Raw genomic sequence first — 24395 nt, forward strand, 5'->3', positions numbered from 1 at the left:
GGGATCCTTGCGGAACCCCAGAGGTGACGTGAATTGATTCCGATAGTACATTTTGGAAGCGAACAATTTGTTCGCGCTTAGTCAAATATGACTTAAGCCATTCCAAAAGATTCGGTTGAATTCCAATTTTCTGCAGTTTGAAGATTAATAATGGTATGTCGATTCTGTCAAATGCCTTACTAAAGTCTGTGTAAATTGCTTCTACGAAATTGCGATTATGCGTTGCATTCAGTGTAAAATTTACAAATTCTAAAAGGTTGGTGCTAGTAGAGCGGCCTTTAAAAAAGCCGTTCTGTTTACATGTAATGCGGTTTTTTACTTGCTGAAAGATTTTTTCATTTATAATAGATTCGAAAAGTTTTGGAATGCAAGACAAAAGGGCAATTCCGCGATAATTACGTATGTCTGATTTTGGGCCTGACTTGAAAATAGGCACCAAAAAAGACTTTTTCCATGTTTGTGGGAATTTTCCAGTATTTATTGACATGTTGACTCTTTTCCCAAATTTGAATTAACTTTTGGGAAGTCACGCGTTTTGGCGTTTCATACAAGTGCCCTTACAAAGTATGGGTAAAGGAAAGTAAATTTCAAAGGATTTGCAATGATCATACAGATTTCTGCACTAATTTGTTCCGAACCATAATCTGCACATCTCCCAAATTGTCTGCGTCCACCCATGTGGCAACACTTGCCTCTTCAAACAGAACGAAATTTCAACGAAATGTTTATGTTTTTTTAACGAAGCTTTTTGACAGCCGGCCGCCGCGTCGGCAAAGCAGCGCCCCCGATCTGCTTTATCAGCCACGTTGGAACGTCTGACGGATCGACCGAAAAATTAGTTGCATCGTCGCCAGGTTTAATTGAAAAAAGTGGAATTTGGTGTGATTTTGGTGCGTTTTTACGGGAAATTGTTTGCAAAGGTGGGTTATTGCGTGCGGGGGGATTCGGGTTTGGTGTTGGTTTGTGGAAATTCGGTTGGAATTTGGGATTTTTTGGGGAAAAATAGTTGGGTCGATTTTGTTGTCATTTTTTCGCCATATCATCAGTTTTTCAGAGTTTGGGGCTCGGCTTCCTTCGATTAAATTTTTGATTTTTGTTCTATTTTTAGTTAAGTTTGATTGTTTACTTTAGTTTGATTGTGCTCAACGTTTTGAGATTCATTTCTGTTAACTTATTGGAAAATTGAATTCTGATTCTTTCTGTAACTTTTCAACACCAAAATAACTTGAAAATAATAAGAAGAATAGCTGATGAAGATAAGCCGGCCCTTATCTTGTTTTGGGACGGAACTAATTTCAACTCTTTCTCCTCTGCAGCCAACAAGATGAAAGTGAAGGAGCTGCAGAAGATGGTCAACGTGGCCTGGTCGCCGGTCCAGCAGGACCCGATAATGTTGGCGGCGGGCACGGCCGCCCAGCAGTTGGACGCCACGTTCAGCACGGCGGCCGCGTTGGAGCTGTACTCGATTAATCTGGAAGATCCGAGCTACGATCTGAAGCTGGTGGGAAGTCAGACGAGTGCGCACCGGTTCCACAAGGTCGTGTGGAGTCCGTTGGACTTTGGGACGGCGGCGAACCCGAACGGGGTCATCGTGGGGGGATGTGAAGGTGGCGTCATCCAGGTTTACAGTGCGTCGAAGCTGTTGGCCGGGGAGAATGCGCTGATGGCCCAGCAGGACAAACACAACGGAGCGGTGCGCAGTATGGACTACAATCCGTACCAGAACAAACTGTTGGCCTCGGGAGCGTCGGAGTCGGAAATCTTCATCTGGGATCTGAACAACACGGCGGCGCCGATGAGCCCGGGAACGAAGGTGCAACCGTTTGAGGACGTTCAAGGTCTCGCGTGGAACCGACAGGTCCAGCACATCCTGGCCTCCGTATTTTCCTCGCGTTGTGTCATCTGGGACCTTCGTAAGAACGAACCCATTATCAAACTGACCGACACTCAATCGCGGATCCGTTGGCGCGCCGTCCAGTGGCACCCGGAAGTGGCCACCCAACTCTGGGTCGCCAGCGAGGAAGATCAAGCTCCCTCCGTTCAACTGTGGGATCTCCGTTACGCCACCGCCCCCACCAAAACCTTCCACATCCACCAGCGGGGTGTCCTCGGACTGACCTGGTGCCCGAAGGATTTCGACCTGGTCGCGTCCTGCGGCAAGGACAACAAAATCTACTGCTGGAACCAAAACTCCGAAGAGCAAAACGGGGAAATCCTCTCCGAGCTCGCGACCACCAACCAGTGGAACTTTGACGTGGCCTGGTGCCCCCGCAACCCGGCCCTCATCGCCGGTTCCAGCTTTGACGGCAACGTAACCGTTTACTCGATCAACGGCGGAGCGCACGCCCAAGTCCAAACCGTAAACAAAATCGCCGATTCGTTCCCCGGAATGGACAGCATCGGTCACGAGCCGGTTCACCCGTTCGCAGGACAGCCGCAGCCCACCTGCAATGACCTTAAGCGACCGCCCAAGTGGTTGAAGCGACCAGCGGGAGCGTGCTTTGGGGTGAGTCGCCATCATAAACTTCCGCAAAAACAAAACCTAACATTTTCACCCCCTCTCACAGTTCGGCGGCAAGCTGGTCACGTTCAACGGAACGAGTCGCGCAGTCACCGTGAACCAGGTCGTCACCGATCGCGAGCTGATTGAGCGCTCGAACCGGCTCGAGCAGGTGCTGGCCGAGGGCAACTTTGGCGAGTACTGCCGCCAGAAGGCGGACCAAACCGCCGACCAGCACTCGCGCTTCCTGTGGTACTTCCTGAAGGCCAACTTTGAGGAGAACCCGCAGGCCGAAATGCTCAACTTGTTGGGTGAGATTTCTGGAAATTTTTAAGTTTTGAAAACTTTTTGACTGTGTTTTGCCTATTTTTTTAGGGTACCACACCGAAGATATTGCAAGCAAGTTTAAAAAGTACACCGAAAGTGGGAAAGAGGCGGAAGTTGCGGATCCCGTGGAAGGACTAACCGACCAGATGGCTGGATTGAGCCGGGTGAGTAACCGTTTGTTAATCTTAGAAGAAAAAAAAGTTAAGTTTAAAATTGGCTAGTTTGGTTCTTTGCAAAATTTAGTATTGTTTTACGCGTTCGTTGTTTCTGCTGCTGCTAAACACCTTCTTCCATTGCCCATTTCGCGTACGATCTCTTGTCGAAAATAACACACACATTTAGAATAACTCCACCGAGACGGATCCCACCACCGACGATAGCACCGATCTCTCGGTAAGATGAAAGACGACAACATCTGTTTGTTCGATTACCCGCCTTCAGTTGTACTTGTTACGATGTTGTAATGAATATTTCCCCCCTTTTAATTGCCTTTCTGTAGAATTGTTTTGGTTGTTGATCGTTGGTTTGGATTTCGTCCCATGTTTGTTAGATTGTGTAGAGTTGAGATATGCTTTTAGTTTTAGTTAGATGATGACGTCTCAGCAGGGTGGCAACTCTAATTGAAAACAAAAAAATAATGATATTATTTTCCTTATCATTTTTAAAGTTAATTCTTGGAAAAGATAGCATTGGTCTGAGAGAGATAGAAACTTCCAAAGTTCCAAAAAGAGACGAAAAAAGGAATGATTAGAGATGGATCGTACACGAATAGATATCGTTCGACGCTAACGGTTATCAAAACATATTTTTTTGTTCAAAATAAGATTTTAAGAAACTAACAATTTTTGACTTTTTTCAAAAAGACCAAAAAAGCTACGAATAATCATTTAGTTTATAAGAACTTTTCACAAAAAAACTCCGCAAAAGTAAGACTAAAAAAAAGTGCAACGGCCTTAAAAAGAAATGTAAGAAAGAGGAAATAACATTAAAAGGCCACTTTTCTTAATTTGAAATGTTTAAAAAAATTACAAGATAAAAAGGGATGATTCGAGAGAAGAATATTGACAACAAAAACTAAGGACAATAAACTAACAAATAATTCAGAGAAAATTAACAGAACTAACATAACATAATCGAACATAAATAAAGGTAACAGAGAGTAAGAGAGAGAGAGAAAGAGAGAGAAAAACAGAAAGAGAGAAAAAGAAAGAGAGAAAGAGAGAGAAAGAGAGAGAGAAAGAGAGAGAGAGAGAGAGAGAGAGAGAGAAACAAAAAAAATGAAAAAAGAGAGGGAGAGACTCAAAGAACCAGCAAGAATTTAAAATAGAGAGAATTAGGGAAACTAAAACATAAAGATAAAATCTCAAGGAGAGCGAGAAACTAAAAGAAAAAAAACTTAAAGAGAGAAAAAGAAACAGTCAACGGGCAGAAGATAAACGAGATAAACATTGGGGAGTAGAGATATAGAGAAAATAAAACAAAACATGGAGACAAAAGTTTGATAAAGAGATATGAAGTATGTATGAAGGCGAATTTAAGAGAAGATAAAAGAAAAAACTAGTAATAGCGAAAAAGAAATGAGATAGAAAAAGAGAAAATGAATAGAAGAAAAAAAAAATTAAATATATAACAGAAAGAGAAGAGTGACATGAAAAGAACACGTACATGACATGGAAATGAGAAAAATTAAGAAAATCGACTATAAACTGCCTTCAGAGAAATGGAAACAAAAAAGATAAACCCCCCCCCCCATTCACCTCTCTCAAGGCCCACCTGAATAATCAGGGATCAAAAACATATTTTTTTCGAAAAACTTTAAAATTTTGATGAGAAAGATAACAGAAATAAGCGAAGAGAAACAAAGGAAAAATAGAGAGAAGAGGAGTAGTGTGAAGTGAAATAAAGAGAAGAAAAATAGAAAGAAGAGAGAGAGAAAAAAACTAGTTAGAGAGATTGGAGAGATAGAAGCGAAATAAAGAAGAGAATTAGAGAGAAGAAAATTAGAAATTCGCAATTCGCAATTTTCAGTGTAAGAACGGGCCTTGACCGATCTTATGCACCAGGTTCCCGACGAACACGCACTGCCCTTACACCTACATCTCACCCTTGCTCTGAGTCAGTACGAGCAACACGCTAGAACACGCTTTGAGTGTTCGTGCCAGGCATGCACACCTTCTTTTCCGGTTACGCATTTTAACTCGGCCGGGGGTGGTACATTACGTAGGGTTTGATGTAAGTATAAGCGTCTAACCATTTAGTGTGCCTATATCAACTTTCATTAAAGCAAAAACTGTTTTATTTTTAGTTTGAATTCAAAAACTAATTGTTATTTACTGTGTATTGTTTTCTCCTGAAATCTTCCCTATTGTTGAGTCGTGTTTATCTGTTGCTATTTCTTTTGTCGCGGTGTTTTGTTACAATATTTTGGTCCTAAGCATTTTAGAAAAGTTTTTCAAAAGTACAATAGTAATATTTGTGTTAATCCTTTAATCATTCCATAAATTGAGTAAGGGCTCGAACCTCACTTGCTTAAGAAAAAGGTGAAGTTTCAAAACAATGGACAGTGAAGGAAATATACTATGTAAAGAATCAATAGTAAAAGATAGTAATTTATGAAGTAGATAAAGAAATTAACAATAGTTAATAAATAGAGGGAAGATGAGAAATTATTCAAATAGATAAATAAAGAAAAGGCACATGATAGAAAAAATTGACATCGCTGCCAAATTAAGGGAAAGCAGACAGTTTGTTACAGCAGCATCAATTGGTAAAATCTCGATTAAATTTTCAAAAGGTCCTATCTGCATAGGAAACCCATGAGGGATAGGTTGTTTTGAAAATTTAATCTAGAAATAGTGTGGAAAAGCGTTGAGAAATAAGAGAATCAAATAAGTAAAATCGAAATCAAATGGAGGATAGTAAACAGAAGCCGTTTTAGAAAATCAGTGAAACAAAATAAACAGAAGATAGCTGTTAGCTGAAATGGAAAGAAGAGAAACCCCGTTCTGCGATGCTCAGGTACATCCACAGCAGTTGACTCAACATACTGCGAATCAAAACAATACCGTCTACAATCACAAATTACTTCCCTTTCCCACATTGACGCGCCCCTTTCTTCTAGCCGTCTCGACTCTGACCCGCGGTGGTCAGATGTTTACGAGACGTTTCCACAGGCCACCAGCTAGGTTACACCACAGACAAACAGACGGGACACTCGAGTGCCGAACCATCGTCCTCCAAAAACGGTTATTTCAAATGCAATTTTGTTTCGGCATCCACTCACCCGGCGCTGATGGCGCTGCTGTCGTGACAGCTCACCCGTATTTTCTCAGTTTTTTTTTAAGTTGAACGTGAGCATGTGCGAAGTTGAACGTGAGCACAAATATTTATGGAATTCTGGAATTCTAACCGTGAATCACAATCCAGGCTTTCCAGGACAAAATTGGGGCAGTCTTGGCCATAGCCTCTTGCCCCACTATTAACCCGGTAGGCCTGCTCAACTGCCTACCGATGTCGAGGTTGCTGCTGAGGCGCCGGCTACTGCAGAGGAAGCCGGATCCTGTGGTGAAGTTACTCCTTCGGAGCAACCTGCTTACCCTTCGTGGACTGCTGCTCAGATTGCTGCTGCTGGTCGTCCTTTTGGCGAAGTTGCGCCATTCAATCTTTTTCCAGTTCAGTTTCTGTGGTTCTGTTTCGATGTAAATTTTGCGGCAGCGTTTTTTGGAATCTTTGCCACTTTTTGCTTTTGTTGTTTGACGCAACTTAACTGCGCCGTGGACACGTTCCCCGTGGAAATTTCCAAAACGCCCATCGTGGGGATTATTTCCGGTAGGTTTGAATTGGATTTATCTATTTCGGCGGCCACTACTGATGTTTTCGTGACCAGGGGCATCTTGTTGATGATGGTGTTAGGTGTAACGATTCGAGGTTTCGGTGGAGGAGAAATCTTCGACAGAACTTGGTAGCAACTGGGAGGACCGGTGATTTGGTCTCTGTCGTTGCGGTTGTGGTGCGTCGTTGCTGGTGCTGCCGCATGATTTGGCTCATAAGGTTCTGTTATGGGAAACGGAACCAACCCGCCGTCATCTTCGGCCTTCGGTGTTGATTTTTATTCTTTTCATCGAGTAGCAACAACAAAATTATTTCGATCAACTGTTGATGTTTACAATCGTTTAGGCTTGTTTGTCTCACGCATACACTGACGTGGCACATGACAGCAATGGGTTTGTATTGGTATGTTTGGGCTGCGCTTCGGCATCAGCTCACCAGGCAGCGCTGGCGTCGCCGTGATTTGGTGATTTGATGAAGGACGATGGATTTCAAAAATAATTTGTATGGAGAGTCACGTCTGTTTGTCTGTGGTTACACCTTGTCATCATGATGACTAAACCAAGCCAACGTGGAGGTAAGAAAATAGGACACTTGCAAGGAACCAGAGCCATGCTGTTTTGTCCAAACAGCACTACGGATGTAGTTGGGCTCCTTCCGGGATGTTCCTCGCCTGGGTGTCAACCGACGAGTATCATCAGTATCATGCACCCTTGGCCTGCAATTAGAGAGAAGAAAATTAGAAAGAAGAAAAATTGAGAGAAGATAGAGAGAGAGAAAGAAGAGAGAAAAGAGAGATAAGAGTGAGAGAAATAAGAAAAAGAGATAAGAGAGAAATAAGAGAGAGAGAGATAAGAGAGAATTAAGAGAGATAGATAAGAGAGAAATAAGAGAGATAGATAAGAGAGATAGATAAGAGAGATAGAGAGAGATAAGAGAGAGATAAGAGAGAGATAAGAGAGAGAGATAAGAGAGAAAGATAAGAGAGAGAGATAAGAGAGAGAGAGATAAGAGAGTGAGAGATAAGAGAGAGAGAGATAAGAGAGAGAGATAAGAGAGAGAGATAAGAGAGAGAGAGATAAGAGAGAGAGATAAGAGAGAGAGAGAGATAAGAGAGAGAGAGATAAGAGAGAGAGATAAGAGAGAGAGAGAGATATAAGAGAGAGAGAGAGATAAGAGAGAGAGATAAGAGAGAGAGAGATAAGAGAGAGAGATAAGAGAGAGAGAGATAAGAGAGAGAGAGATAAGAGAGAGAGAAGAGTTCTAAGTGTAAATATAGGTAGTATTTGCCTTCTCCCCGTGCCACAGGGGGATGACGTTGTCATTCTTAAACCACGATTTCCACTTTTTCTCCGACGAAACCGACTACTTTATAGACTTCATTTTGCTTGTTGGAAACGCTTCCAACTCGTAAGCGGTAGATCGGGGTTGAAATCCCGGGTCGAACCAACACATCTGGTGATCTTTTCCCTTCATCACAAGCTGGATCTTAACTTTTATTTGTTTTTTGTTTTTTATTAGGAATTTTGAGCATTGACGAGAATTCTTTATCAGCCAAGCTAGCGAGCAGCACTCGGTAATTGGGTCATGCTCTTAGCCCAGTTACCGAACAAGTACTGTAAAACGTTGATGCTGTTTTTATTCCGTTCTGAGGTAGACAAGAGGAAAGAAGAGAGAGAATGAAAGAAAACCCGAAGGTAGTTATTATTTAGAGAATTCTAAAAAGATATGGATAAATGAAAAAAAAAACATGAATTAAATAAAAAAGTCAAAATGAAGACAAAGATAACTAAATAGGTAGACCCAGAAAAAGGAGCAAAAGAGTTCAAATTAAAGACAGACAGTTCAAAATTTAAATGTAAAAGGTTCATGAAATAGCCAAGCCAAGTCCAATTATGTATGAAGGGCAAAAAAAAAAATAATGAGAAAAATGAAAATGACTGAAGGGTATTAAAAAATAAAGACAAATAAAAAAGAAGATGCAGAATAGCAAAAACGAAAAAAATATAAACAAATGTAGAAAAAATCCTTATATTTTCAGAAATGAATTTATGCAAATTGAGTAACGAGTTGCCACCCTGCTTAAAATTAACCTTTCTATCGAAACAAACAAACTAATTATATCCTTTTCCCCCTCATCCGCGTTCAGACCCTGGACAACAACGCCGTGTTCGACGCTATCGCTGCCGGCAACAAACTGCTCAACGATCAGCACCAGGAAGCAGCATCGGCCAACAACTCGGGAAGCGAAAAGCCCAGCGACAACATTCCGTACCGCATCCGGACGGGCACCGACACGGAGGGGCTGATATGCGAGGCGCTTCTTACGAAGAACTTGGAGGCGGCTGTGGAGTTATGTATGGAGGCCGGAAAGACGACGGAAGCGCTGATTTTGGCGATGAACGGAGGTTCGGAGCTGTTGGCGCGAGTTCAGTACCGGTTCTTGAAGAATAGTGACAGTTATTTGTCTAATATTATTTCGGCGTTGGTGACGGAAGACTGGAGTGGGGTCGTGACGCAGTGTACGATCGATTCGTGGAAGGAGGCGCTGGTTGCGGCGTTGACGCACTGCCAGGGTCAGTTGCCGCTGCTTTGCGAAAGGTTGGGGGAGCGGCTGCAGATTGAGGCCGGTGGGGATGTGGAGTTGGCGAGGAATGCGATATTGTGTTATGTTTGTGCGGGGAGTACGGAGCGGCTGGTGGAGGCTTGGAATCTGCAGAAGCCGAACGGGTCATTTGGAGATTTTGTGAATGGAGAGCCGGATAAGAATAACAATAGCAACAGGGATTTGCAGGAGTTGGTGGAGGTCGCGATGTTGCTGCAGAAGGCGCTGGAAAGACAGGGCAGGGCGACGAATGTAACGGGGAAGTTGGCGGATTTGTTGTCGCAGTACGCGAGTTTGTTGGCGGCGCAGGGTTCGCTGAACTCGGCGTTGACGTACGTTGGGAACTCGACCGATCCGGAGATGGAGGAGCTGAGGGAACGATTGTACTATGCACTTGGACATAAAACCGCGGCGCCTGTTCAGCAGCCTCAGCAGAATAGCTACTACCAGAATGGTCCACGAGGATCAATCCCGAATCAACAGCAGCATCCTCCGTCGTTTAACAACCCGATGTTCCCCACAATTGGACAAGCCGCCAAGGTCAAGGCTTGGCAGTCGCAGAACGCCGCTCCGCAAATCGCTCCAACTCCACCGGTTCCAACAATCCCACAACCTTCAATGAATCAACAACCTGCCTGGAACACTTCGCCCTTCCAGGGCGGACTTCCTCCCCAGCAGCAGCAGCAGCAACAACCGGCCGTAACTCCCTTCAACCCCGGTCCACCACCTTCCGCTTCAACGCCCTTCACCGCGGCCAAACCTCCCCTGGATCAACCTGCCCGACCAGGTTCGGGAGCCTCCCAAACCGGTGGTTCCTCCCTCGGCCGTGCCAAGTACGTCCTCGACCCATCGGTCACCTCCGGCTCCAACTACGGTGGCTACCCGGCCAACGTGTTCCAACCTCCGGTCCAGCAGCAACCCTCGCCCGTCGTCAACCAATTCAACCAGTTCAACACGCAACCAATCGCCCAACAACCGACCATGTTTAACCCCGGCCAACCCCAACAACCCGCGTCCAACAACAACTTCAAGCCGTTCACCCCGGCTCCGTTAGTGCAAGCCGGTTCACCCTACCTTCCCGGAGTGTCCCCGCTGGACGTGTCGCAACCGCAGCAGCAGCAGCAACACATGCAACCCAACTTCCAGCCGCCTCCACCGCCGATGGGCAACATCCAGAAGAACCCGACGCCACCGCCCGGCTGGAACGACCCGCCCGCGCTCAACTCCAGCAAGCGAACGCAGGTTAGTACAGAAATTACCCCGTTGACACACGCGTTGAATCTCTCTCAACTGTAAAACCTTCCCTTTATTTCTCTCTCCTTCTCTGTGTCTCTTTTTCACCCCCCCTCTTTGAACATTTTACGTTTCATTCACACATCCACACTCAAACGCTTTAGTTTGGTGAACAGTACGAAATGTCGGCGGTCCATGCGGGGACGCGCCGCTGGCGAAAGATCATCGATTCAAACGACCACCAGCACTCGAATCGGTCCTCGCCGCAGGTTAGAGGGGAGATGTCGATTTTGAACGAATTTTAACTACTTTTCCTTCATAAGTTTGAATTTTGTTTGTTAAAAGTTTAATCATTTTCATGTTATTTTAACGCTCGTTCAATTCAATTAATTTTGTTGTTTTGAAATTTATTTACATTGCTTGTTTTTCTTTAACCTTTTAAAATTACATAATACATCGATTTGGACTCACGAGACACTCCTTATCGATATTATCTTTAAAAGTTTGAAATATTACTAACAAATCATTGGTTTGCATTCAAGAACTTGATATTGACTCAGTTTCTAGAACTATCGTTAATGTTTTTTTGTATATAAAAAAACGCATTCTTGACAAAAAATGTTAGAGTCCATTAAACATTCGTTCAAAAATTATTTGCTCATATAATTACATTGGATGGAAATAGGATCCAATCTTTACTTCGCCAAAGAATCGTGCTTTTCCTCTAATTGGTTATAAAACTTTCACTTCAAACTCAACAAATTATTTAAAAAGAAATCAAAATTTGTGGCATAACACTTCATAAATGTACGAAAATAGGGTAAATGTCCCTATTTTGGACCTAGTTCGTAACTACCCTGCAACCTCTTGATCTGAAAAATCGCAAAACATTTTTTTTGTATCCTGCATTTTTGGCTTCGCTTCGCTTCGGAGACAATGATTTGAGCGGATCGCAGACTGATTTCATCTTGTATCGCTCCTATCTCCACCGCGCACCAGGGACAAGAAAAAAGATTTAGAAGAAGGGAAATGTTGATGCTCCACTTTTTCAAGAGGATAAGGGAACATCTCCACGGTATTCTAAAAAACGTTTCGCTTGGAATTAGACTCTTTTTGGGAAATGAAATGCAAACTTTTCAACTTTATTGTTTCTCTTCAGACGTATTTATTTTGCACTTGAGCATTAGAAAAAACAACGCTAATGCTTCTAGGAAATCTTATTTTAATTCATTCAAATTGTTTTATGAGCAATTCTCTACTTAAACCGGAAATGGATTTTATTTGTATTTTTTTGTTTGGCCCAAACTTTGTGGGGGCCTTCCCTATGACCAAAGAAGCTATTTTGTGCCATTGGTTCACCCATACAAGTGTCCATACAAAGTTGGCAGCTGTCCATACAAAAATGGTATGTAAATATTCAAACAGCTGTAACTTTTGAGTGATTTTTCTGATCAATTTGGTGTCTTCGGCAAAGTTGTAGGTATTGTTGAGGACTATTGAGAAAAAATAGGTACAGGGAAGAAAAAAAAACTGCAGATTTTTTAATCAACTTGGAAGACGATATTCGAAGATAAACGACAACTGGTAGTATCAAGTGGTTAAGAAGCGAAAAAAATCACCAGATCACAGACGGGATTCGAACCCGTACCACCCACGTCTCTAGCGGGGTACTCTACCCTTAAGCCACCGTGATCCTTGGGATTCTAGTTGTCCCAAGACACCAAAGTAGTGTTCAGCTGTAGATTTGATCGCACAACCACGCCTCTAATCTAGTTCTTCTTTTTGCTCTCTTAATCTTCTTGCTACCGTCGTTATTGTCGCTCTCTTCTTGGTGAACATCGCTGAGCAGAGTTCGAAAAAAAAAGTTTTTAATCAACTTTTTAAACTAATTCCCAAAATACGTATTTTTTGATTTTCGAGATTTTTTGATACGTTTTAGGGTACACAAATCCGCAACATTTGAGCCATAGAGAAACATGATCAAAAAATCTGCCGCCGAGTTATGATTTTTTGAAAAAATAGTGATTTTTGGAAAAAAAATCTAAATTTCATGCAAAACAAATTTGACGTTATTTTTCAATGCAAAATTGAATTTGCAATCGAAAACTACTTAACAGATGTTTTGATAAAGGGATCCGTTTTCAAGATATAGCCACCAAAAGTTTTGATTTTAGCGAAATATTTGCAGTTTTTCGATTTTTAAAAATAGTGACCATGAGTGATCATTTCTAAAAATATTTTTTTTGGAAAAGTTCAGAAAATTTGCTATAAAATTGTCCAAGAGACATTGAAGATTGGACCTCGGGTTGCTGAGATACAGCCGCTTTAAAAAAAACACGAAAATTGAAGTTTTCTAAGTCTTACCAAAACAACTCACCATTTTCTAATGTCGATATCTCATCAACTAATGGTCCGATTTTCAATTTTAAAACATGAAACATTCGTGAAATTTTCCAATCTTTTCGAAAAAAAAATAATTAAATTTCCAAAAATAACCTATAATTTTCGTATGGCCTTAAGGGGTTGCATACATGTAAATTGGCAGAAATGTCAAGGGTTGGTATGAGCACACACTATTTGTTTTTTTTTAATTTGTTTTCAGGGCATTAAAATATACATTTTTAGCTACAGTTTTTGATTTATGTTATTTTTTAAAAACCTGAATTTCAAAATCGTGCTTCGTCATGCACACGGGATATGTCTTGAGAGTCCTCACTCCATATTTTAGCCAATTTGGTCCATCCTATCTCGAGATATCGTGGCACCCGCAAATCAACTCGGAGTTTTAAGAAAAACGCTCACAAAGTCTGACGGTTCGCTTTGCGCATGGCAAAACTTTAAACTTAAATCGTCTTCGACTCACTTAACCCTTTCAAACCTGAATTTTGAAAAAAAAAATTGAGTTAATTTTGGGAAAATGATTCTTATTTTATGATACGAAAATTATAGGCATCTTTTGAAAAATTTCATTTTTGGGTCATATATGACCCATCAAGCCTGAACGGGTTAAATCATGAAATATCTATTATGAAACTTTCAGGAGTGATTGGAAATCATCTTTTGAAAGGATTTAATAAATAATTGGAATTATGATTTTTTGAGATTTTTTATATGTATGTAACCCCTTAATAATCATTTTCTCATTATCAACTAAAACAAAATTATTAAAAAAATCGGGCTTTCAATTATTCATAAAAAGCCATTTTGATATCAAATATTTATAGCATCTCCATTTAGCAGGCCAAGGATTGATACCTAAGAGCATGCAATGGCACTGACCTTGTTGCGTGCTATTCGGTTGACGTCCACGTAAGGAACATCCTGGAAGGAGCGTAACTAACTACATCCGTAGTTCTGTTAGATCATCCGAATTATCTTGATCAGAACAGTATAGCTCTGGTTCCTTGCGAGTGTCCTATTTTCTTACCTCCACGTTGGCTTGGTTTTCATGATGACCTAGCTGGTGGCCTGTGGAAACGGATCGTAAACCTTTGACCACCGCGGGTCAGAGTCGAGACGGCTAAAAGAAAGGGGCGCAACAATGTGGGAAAGGGAAGTAATTTGTGATTGTAGACGGTATTGTTTCGATTCGCAGTATGTTGAGTCAACTGCTGTGGATGTACCTGAAACATCGCACAACGGGGTTTCTCTTCTTTCCATTTCAGCTAACAGCTATCTTCTGTTTATTTTGTTTCACTGATTTTCTAAAACGGCTTCTGTTTACTATCCTCCATTTGATTTCGATTTTACTTATTTGATTCAATTATTTCTCAACGCTTTTCCACTCTATTTTACTAATTGATGCTGCTGTAATAAACTGTCTGCTTTCCCTTAACTTGGCAGCGATGTCAATTTTGTTTATCATGTGCCTTTTCTTTATTTATCTATTTGAATAATTTCTCATCTTCCCTGTAAATTGCCCTCAAAACAATCTAAGCTTGTTTGTTACCTCTATTTATAAACTATTGTTAATTTCTTTATCTACTTCATAAATTACTATCTTTCTTTTACTATTGATTCTTTACATAGTATATTTCCTTCACTGTCCATTGTTTTGAAACTTCACCTTTTTCTTAAGCAAGTGAGGTTCGAGCCCTTACTCAATTTATGGAATGATCAAAGGATTAACACAAATATTACTATTGTACTTTTGAAAAACTTTTCTAAAATGCTTAGGACCAAAATATTGTAACAAAACACCGCGACAAAAGAAATAGCAACAGATAGTTTTTGAATTCAAACTAAAAATAAAACAGTTTTTTGCTTTAATAAAAGTTGATAGGCACACTATAAATGGTTAGGCGCTTATACTTACATCAAACCCTACGTAATGTACCACCCCCGGCCGAGTTAAAATGCGTAACCGGAAAAGAAGGTGTGCATGCCTGGCACGAACACTCAAAGCGTGTTCTAGCGTGTTGCTCGTACTGACTCAGAGCAAGGGTGAGATGTAGGTGTAAGGGCAGTGCGTGTTCGTCGGGAACCTGGTGCATAAGATCGGTCAAGGCCCGTTCTTACACTGAAAATTGCGAATTGCTAAGTTTAATAAATAGTTAAAACCTCAGACAGCCGGCTTTTGAAAGATAACTATAACCAAAATAATATGAAATTATTGTGACAGATTTTAAACTTAGATTTATATATTTGAACAGTTTATTAGGTTAAAACTAAATGATTGCCCAGTAAGCTTTGTGCTATGAAGAGAATCGCGTTAAATAAATACTTGTCGCCGTGCCTCCCTAGCTACGATGCAAGAGAAAGGTCTTGTCATGTTATTGAGGGAGTTAAAGTTATTTTCTAGAAATAAGGAAAAAAAATAAACACACGCAGAACAATAAGGCATGTTTGCATCAACAAAACTTTTGTGTTGATTTAAAAATCAAGATTTGTGTCGGATCAACGCTAAACGCCAAAGCAACTTTTTCAAAACAACAAAAGACTTTTGTGGAATAGGGTCCTAAAGTCCTATGTAATTTATTATGTACAACGGTGAAAAACACGCTTGAAATCCATTTCTTGTCACTTTTTGTTATTTTAATGCAAAAAAAAAAAAAAAGTTGACAAGACAACCTTTTATCGATGGATCAGCTATGGTTCCTTTGGAAAGAGCTGTCCAGTAGGAACTTTTCTGTCAAGGAGGACAGCTAGGTTATTTTTTTTTAAATTGATTTAAAAATCAATTTTAAACTCTTTGTGATTGAACAAAGAGTCATTGTACTCAAAAAATAAGCTTTATCGTTGTGAACAATAATATCAACAATCTAAGTTTAATTTTAGGACCCAATTGAGAAAATCCAGATTTGTTTCAACGCAATTTTTTTGTTGATTTTATTCAACAAAAATTTTGTTGGATCAATTGTCGTACAGGCTGATCGTACAAAATATTTGACTGAGATAAGCTGTATTAGCACTCGGCATAGGTATGCAAAGTCAAGTTATATTTTACCATAATTTCGCTACCGGTTAACGGATATGGGATTGGAAACACACATAGGCCGATTGCACAAAATATGTTTCTACGTGCATAAATCTTTAGCACGTCCTGATCCCCCATTAGGCATTTTACGTAGAACTGCAACATTCTGCATCCAACAAAAAAAAAAAATTTTTTGCAGCCCGAATGAGCAAAAAAGAAAACAGACAACTTGCAGAAATTTACGGGAATGCTATGAATGATAACTATGTTTGTTTACCTTTGTCAACCTTAATGCTTAATTTTTTATGTATTTTTATTCAATCTTTTTTTTTCTTGTTCGCTTTCCTAATCTTGCAATGATTTTTCGTTTCTCAAACCCGACCAAAGTTGTAGACTTAAAAATCCCTCACATTTGTTCTATCTCTTTCCCAACAGCCCAAACCCGAAATCACCCCGGTGGCCCCGATAACCGCCCCCTTGCCAGGAGGCTTCCCCACCGGCCAGCAAAACAACGGCTACCCGGACCCAAACAGCAACTACATGCCTGGCCAGTACTTACCCCCGGGTGGAATGCAAATGCCCCCACAACAGCAGCAGCAGCAGCAAACCCAACCCCCAAGCATATTCAACCCTGCGGCCATGGGACAACCCCAGCAGCAACAGATTCCCGGTGCTATAAATTATCAGAATTTCCAGCAGACTTTGCCCCAGCAACAGCATCAGCAGCAGCAGCAGATGCCAGTGCCCCAGCAGAACAACTTTAACGCCACCAACTTCCGGCAACAGCCGGGCGGTGGACAGCAGAACACGCAAGCGGCTCCGCCAGTGCCGGAACCTCCCAAGCAGAAGGCCCCGATCCCGGAGGAGTACGTCTTCCTGCAGACAGTATTCGAGGAGCTGAAGAAGCACTGCATTGCGGCGGCCGCGAATCCGGTAAGGAAGAAGTTGTTTGGTGAATGAAGTTTAGTTGAAATTAACTTTTTTTTCTTTCTTTTTTTTTTTTTTTTTTTTTTTTTTTTTCTTGCAGGCCAAGGATTGATACCTAAGAGCATGCAATGGCACTGACCTTGTTGCGTGCTCTTCGGTTGACGTCCACGTAAGGAACATCCTGGAAGGAGCGTAACTAACTACATCCGTAGTTCTGTTAGATCATCCGAATTATCTTGATCAGAACAGTATAGCTCTGGTTCCTTGCGAGTGTCCTATTTTCTTACCTCCACGTTGGCTTGGTTTTCATGATGACCTAGCTGGTGGCCTGTGGAAACGGATCGTAAACCTTTGACCACCGCGGGTCAGAGTCGAGACGGCTAAAAGAAAGGGGCGCAACAATGTGGGAAAGGGAAGTAATTTGTGATTGTAGACGGTATTGTTTCGATTCGCAGTATGTTGAGTCAACTGCTGTGGATGTACCTGAAGCATCGCACAACGGGGTTTCTCTTCTTTTCATTCTCAGCTACCACCTATCTCCTATTTTTATTTTGCTCTACTGATTCTCACTTCTTCATTCATTCTTCTATATTAATCATTTGATTTTGATTTTACTAACTTTTGATTCTCTTATCTCTCAAAGCTTTTCCACTCTTTTTTTACCAATTGATACTGCTGTAACAAACTTTGTTTTTTTCCTTAAAACTATACTTTTCCTTAATGTACTAGTAATATCAAGTCTATTTATCATTTGCCTAATCTTTTTTGATTTTATTGCGAATTTATTTATTTGAATAATTCTTTATCTGTCCTTTAAATTATCATTACTATAATCTTAGCTTGTTTTGTATCTCTTTTTATTAACTATTGTCTAATTTTACATCTAATACATCTAGCTTCTAATTTTTATTCTTTAAAATACGATCATCATTCTCTTACAATTGATTCTTGATTTTTATAAAATAAATTCTCTTTTACTGTCTATTGTTTTCAATCTTCACCCTTTTTTTTTCAAACAAGTAAGGTGTGAGCCCTTACTCAATTTATGGAATGGTTAAAGGATTAACACAAATATTACTATTGTATTTTTGGTAAACTTTTATAACATGCTTAGGACCAAAAATTGTAACAAAACACCGCGACAAAAGAAATAGCAACATATAAACACGACATAACACTAGGAAAGATTTCAGGAGAAAACAATACACAGTAAAATAACAAATAGTTTTTGAATTCAAACTAAAAATTAAACAGTTTTTTGCTTTAATGAACGTTGATAGGCACACTATAAATGGTTAGGCGCTTATACTTACATCAAACCCTACGTAATGTACCACCCCCGGCCGAGTTAAAATGCGTAACCGGAAAAGAAGGTGTGCATGCCTGGCACGAACACTCAAAGCGTGTTCTAGCGTGCTGCTCGTACTGACTCAGAGCAAGGGTGAGATGTAGGTGTAAGGGCAGTGCGTGTTCGTCGGGAACCTGGTGCATAAGATCGGTCAAGGCCCGTTCTTACACTGAAAATTGCGAATTGCGAATTAACTTTTTTTTCTTTCTTTTATGTAGCAAACGAAGCGGAAGTTGGAAGACGTTTCCAAGCGGCTAGAGGTTTTGTACGATCTGCTGCGGGAACATAGGGTAAGTTGAGCAAAATTCGCAATTGAGCAGATCGCTAGAAACTCAACTCAACTCATGTTTGAAGCAAAAGCATTATGGGAATAACTTCTTTGGGCTGTCCAATGGCAATGCTATCACCGTGGGAAGGCGCTTAACTCCAAGCAATTCAAAGTCAGATAGTTTGTGAGTGACAGGTGAAATGGCTGTTGACCGTCGATGAGTCACTACAGAGAGAAAGACTACCGTGGTGATTATTGCATTCGATCGTAATATTACGATCGTAATTTCTCGACTCACGATCGAGATTTTTTCAATAGTAAGATTACGACTTACCATCAACATGTCTCGATCTACCATCGACAAATTACGATCGTAATTTTACTGTTGAGAAATCTCGATCGTGGATTGAGAAATTACGATCGTAATTTGTTATACAATTTTTTGATATTTTTTTCATTTAAAAATATGCTGCGTTTAATTATTTTTTAATATCGTGAAAAAAATAACAAAATTAAAAAATCTAAATTTATTTCAAGATTTTTAAAAAATCAAAAATTTTAAACATTTTAAACTTTTCCAAAATTTCAAACATTTCAATACTTTAAAAAAATAAAAAAATTCAGAAATTTCAATTTCAATTTTCAATTCGGTTTTATTGGTGAATAATCAAGATACAATCAGTTCTTTTGCAATTCATAATCCATTTTGGAACAATTATTTCTATAACTAAGGCACTAACACCCAGTCAAATCAATCCGAATTCTGAAACGGAATCTAATTAGAATCTTATACAAATTCCGTTTCAAACGCAACAACCGGTTCGAACACGGAACCGGTTGTTGCGTTTGAAACGGAATTTGTATACGATTCTAATTAGATTCCGTTTCAGGATTCGGATTGATTTGACTGGGCAAGAGCAAGAAAAAAAGGAAAAAAAGAAAAAAAAACTTATTTCAATTTTTTTTTGAATTTTAAAACATTAAAAAATTTCAAAAAATTAAAAAAAAATAAAAATTTCAAAAATTTAAAAAAAATTGGAAATTAAAAAAAAAAAAATTTGAAATTTTAAGCATGTCAAAACTGTCAAATTTCAATGATTTTAGAAAGTTCAATAATTTTAAATTTTAAAAATTTCAAAAATTTCAAGAATTTTGAACATGTCAAATTTTTTAAAAATTAAAAAAAAATCTAAAATTTCAGAAAATCTTAAATTTTGAAATTTTAAAAAATTCTAAAATTTTAAGCATTTTAAAATTTTCAGCATTTTAAGCATTTTAAAATTTTCAGCATTTTAAAATTTTCAAAAATTTCAGATATTTCAAAAATTTTAAATTTAAAATTTCCCAAAAAATTTAAAAAATTTGAAATAAATAATAGATCCAAAAACTTTAAAAATAAATTTGAAACATTTTAAAGTTTTTTAAAAATCTATTTTTTTTTTAAATCTTCGTATTTAAAAAAAAAATGAAAAAATTATTAAAAAATAATAATTTTGAAAATTATTTGAAAAAAATTCAGAATTTTTAAGCATGTCAAAACTTTTAAATTTCAATGATTTCAGAAATTTCAATAATTTCAAATTTAAAAATTTCAAAAATAAAAAAAAACAGAAATTTAAAAATTTTTGAACATGTCAAAATTTTAAAAAATTAAAAAAAATCAAAAATTTCAGAAATTCCTAAAGCTTTGGAAATTAAAAAAATCTAAAATTTTAAACATTTTAAAATTTTAAAAAATTTCAGATATTTCAAAAATTGCATACTCAAAATTTCTTAAAAATTTCAAAAATTTAGAAAAAAACTATAGATCCAAAAACTTTTAAAATAAATTTAAAAAATTTCCAATTTTTTAAAAAAATCTCCAATTTTTTTAAAAATCTTCATGTTATAAAAAAATTAAAAAAAATAAAATAAAAATTTTGAAAAATATTTGAAATAATTTCAAAATTTCAAAAAATTGAAGCATTTCAAAATTTTTAAATTTCAATGATTTCAGAAATTTAAATAATTTCAAATTTTACAAATTTCAAAAATAAAATAAAAATGGGATTTTTAAGTATGTCAAAACTTTTAAAAATTAAAAAAAATCAAAAAATTTGAAAAATTTCATAATTTTCAAAAAATTTAAAATTAAAATTTCTTAAAAAATTAAAAAAACTTAAAAAAATTAAAGGTTTTAAAATTTTAAAAATTTATTTGAAAAATATCCAAATTTTTAAAAATTGTGGATAAAAAAAATATCAAAAGGTATGATTTTTTTTAATTTTTTCAAGATTTTTTGATTATTTTAATTTTTAAAATTGATTTTTTTTGAAATTGTTAAAAAAATTGAAATTAAAAAAAAAATTATTTTTAAAGTTATTGTTTTTTCAAACATAAAATTTTCAATTCAATTCAATTCAATTCGGTTTTATTGGTGAATAATCAAGATACAATGAGTTATTTTGAAGTGCATAACAGAGTTTTGGAGTTCCTTACAGCTGTGTGTTGCATCATAATCCATTTAGGAACAATTATTTCTTTAACTAAGGCACTAGCAAGAGTAAGAAAAAACTATAAAAAAAACTTACAGAAATTGCAAAGGAAAGGGGATAGAGGAAGAGAAAGCTTATATCTAGATCACAGGTATTTTATCCTTTGTAGATGTGTTTGATCATCAGTTCCCCAAGGGCCAGGAATTGTTCTGCCTTGTTCCGGCAGCTCCGAAACCGCGTCATCATCTCCCCCGCGAGAGCAAAGAACTCCGGCAGGGTGAAGAGATCTTCCCCGGTGACTTCTTGCAGGGCCGTACTGCCGCTACCGGCAGCGACCACGCTGGCGAACGAACGCCCCCAACCAGGAGGGAACGCTGAGTTTTCCGCTGGAACCGTACGCTGTCCAGCTGCAGGAACGGCTGCGCTCGTACTTCGTTGAGGAGGGTGGGACGCTGCTGCTTTCTTCTTCCTCTTTTCCTGCTCCTCGAGGTAGGCCTTGCGCGCGACGCATCCGCGGTAATTGCCGGTATGGTTGCCGTCACAGTTCGCGCACTTTACGCGCGGCTTGGTTTGTTCTGCCTTGTCCCCCAAGTCCGCCTTTCGTGGCAGTGCGCACGCCTCCGAGAGGTGTGACTCACCGCACTTCACGCAGCGGGGCCGGAGGTTGCAGTTCCGCGAGCCGTGGCCGAATTTCTGGCAACGGTGGCATTGCGCTACGTCCGTCGGGTTCTTGGTGTAAAACCGCCAGTTTACCCAAAAACCGTCCAACGTCTTAGTCCGCCGCAGGTCATGGATCTTGACGGTGCCGCGGTCGAAGTACAACAGGTACAGTGTGTGTGTACCTGTTACAGTTGTCTTGCGCGAGAGCACTTTAATCTCCCGCGGTTTTATTCCGGCGTCCGAAAGGTGACCCTTCAGGTCGGAGATCGGACGGTCTTGATAACCCTGTAAGACGACCTTAACAGGGGGCTTCTCGGGGTTGAATGTGTAGAAGTTGAAGTTGCTACGCTTCAATTCTTCTAACACCAGGTCGAAGTTCTTTTTATTCAGTGTGATCACTTGCACTGCCGACTTACCGAATTTCAGACAATATCCGAGGCCTTCCAGCAACTCGTCAACATCGTCCGCCAACGTGTCCAAAACAAAAATTGGAGGTGGTCTTCGTTCTGTTGGAGAATTATTCTTTTTTGGCGTCGGCACTTTTTTCCGTGCACGACCATCATAGTCGTCGTCGTCGGTAGTGGTGCTACCGTCGGTGTTGTTGTTGTTTTCTTCGTCGTCGCTCAGCATCTGGAACTCGTTCCTGATGGGAATGTTGGCGGATGTTGATGTGCCACTGGTCGTGGCACCGGAGGTACCCGAACGGGTTCGCACTGGTGATCTTGGAACATATCCGGGGTGTAGTAACTTTTTGTCGATTCCTTCTGCGCTCACGCTCCCCTGCGCGATGGCGGTCGACACGGCGTTGGTTTGTTTACCTTTTTGCACACGGCCGGTAGACGAACTTCGCGGGTTTTTCGAGGCCGCACTCGAACTGCCACGGCCACGGCCGGCCTTTGGCATGCTGGAGAAGCAAACTCGCGGGTAACCACAATCAATTACGGCGAAAAAAATCGAAAAAACGATGGAGCACTGAGCACTAGCTGCATGCTCTCGTGCGTACACGGAGGGAGCTGACATAAAATTTTTGTAATTTGAAATATGAAATTTTTGAAATTTATAATTTTTGTGAATTTTTAAATCTCTGAATTTTTGGAAATTCTTCTTTTAAATTTCTTGGAATTTTTGTCGATGGTAGATCAAGAAATTACGATCGAATGGTCTCAATCTACTATCGACAAATTACTTAATCCAGCTGTCCAATATTATACAGTAAAAATCAATACTAAAATTGCGTCATTTGTGAAAATTTGAGCACTTGACACTTAAAAACCCTAATGCAGTGATTCACTAATTAAACTTCAGAAGTTAATAGATATGATACGCGCAACATGAAGTTTTTACTGATTCCGGGACGAAAGTGCGACAGAGATAATGGGAGCGTTTTTTTTATTACGTAACGCAACATTGTGGGGTTTTGACCCCCCTCCCCCCCTATCGTAATAAATCGTAACAGATGAGCGATCCCCCTTACCCCCTCTGTAACGCGTAACTCAAGGTCTTTTTGCAATTTTGTATGAGGTACTTGAAGTTTACGTCGGTGTTTGTTTGCCAAGTCTCAGGAAATGCGCAAATGAAAAATAAAAATTTTGACAAAACAAACACGCAAAAATTGAGTTGCGTTCTAGGATTTGCTTTAGTAAACTGATGTTTGACGTAAAAAAAAAAACAAAAAAATAACCAATCTCACTAATTTAATTTTACAGCTGTCGCAGAACACGCTCGGCTCGCTCAGCCAGCTGGTGCAGCTGATCCAGGCCGGCGACTACGCGAACGGCATCGGGCTGCACACGCAGATGGTGTCGGGGCCGGACTTTGCCCAGATCGCCAGCTTCATGCCCGGTATTAAGGTGCTGCTGCAGTCGGCGATGCAGTTGCAGGTGTACTTGCGATAAGTCCGCGCGGGCGAGTAGCAGTAGCAGATGGGTAGTAAACTAAAGTAGGCAAGAATATAATTCTAATATAGGCAAAATAATATCTGACATTATATTATATATGTGCTGTACGATGGAACACGAACGAAAGAGAACGTTGAGCAAAGAGCGACTGCATTTAACCTTGTTTCCCTACCTAAACGATTAATTTCTGTTGTCTGTTTAGTTTATGTTTAAATTATCTTCCGTTCGTACTAATCGAGAGTGTTCATCACTACAGTATCGTTTTTGGTTGTTTCCGATAGTTTTGCCGATAAACCCGATTCAATATATTCTATTTATATGTCTTTGTCGTTCCCCGAGTAATACTTTATTTACAATGTATTATTTTAAGCTACTTGTATCGCGAAAAATAAACGTATATACTTTACACACTAATCTTCACTAAATGTTTTATTTTAATCAAGAAAGAATTTCCATCCACGAGGTATCAATCTTCAACAGTACCTAATAAGGCCGTTCCGCGAAAAAGTCCGAAATTTGTGATTTTTGCCGAGTAGTCGGGAATTCCAAGCAAACATGTTTGAAAATTATATGCGAACCCTTGAATAATTGTTTAATATTTTGTACAATATTTCAAATTAGTTTCACTCAATTCATCTTTAGCAACTATTTTGAAAATTCACTATTTCAATCTATTACGCCAGCCTATACGCCAGTGATGTTGAAAGTAAAAGCTACAGTGGCCGAATTTCCTAAGAAATTTACATTTTTGAAAAATGTCTTTTTATGGGTCAAATCCCAATAAGAATTGATTTGCAAAGCTCCAGCTCCTGTTATTTCCAATCAAGCTTATATTTGGGATTTGGGCTCAGGAAGCTCACCGGAACAAGCTCCTGATTGGCCGTCAAAAAGTCATTAGTGTCACATCCCAA

At 39.4% G+C, this 24395-nt stretch overlaps 1 protein-coding gene across 4 annotated transcripts; it reads left to right on the plus strand.

Annotated features, from left to right (window-relative positions):
* Positions 1-769: 769 nt before the first annotated feature.
* LOC120417563 (protein transport protein Sec31A) lies at positions 770-23898 on the plus strand. 4 transcript variants are annotated; one of them, XM_039579655.2, is made up of 10 exons: positions 770-920; positions 1317-2506; positions 2568-2811; positions 2876-2991; positions 3170-3220; positions 8805-10502; positions 10658-10762; positions 16345-16842; positions 18403-18474; positions 23293-23898. In XM_039579655.2, the coding sequence occupies exons 2-10, from the start codon at positions 1325-1327 to the stop codon at positions 23479-23481; spliced, it is 4155 nt and encodes a 1384-aa protein (XP_039435589.1). In that variant the 5' UTR covers positions 770-920; positions 1317-1324; the 3' UTR covers positions 23482-23898. The 4 variants fall into 4 exon arrangements, with proteins under 4 accessions (XP_039435589.1, XP_039435591.1, XP_039435590.1 ...); XM_039579657.2 differs by lacking the exon at positions 10658-10762; XM_039579656.2 differs by lacking the exon at positions 3170-3220.
* The last annotated feature ends 497 nt before the right edge of the window (positions 23899-24395 follow it).

Source organism: Culex pipiens, chromosome 2, assembly GCF_016801865.2.
Source record: "Culex pipiens pallens isolate TS chromosome 2, TS_CPP_V2, whole genome shotgun sequence".
NCBI classification, from domain to species: Eukaryota; Metazoa; Arthropoda; class Insecta; order Diptera; family Culicidae; genus Culex; species Culex pipiens.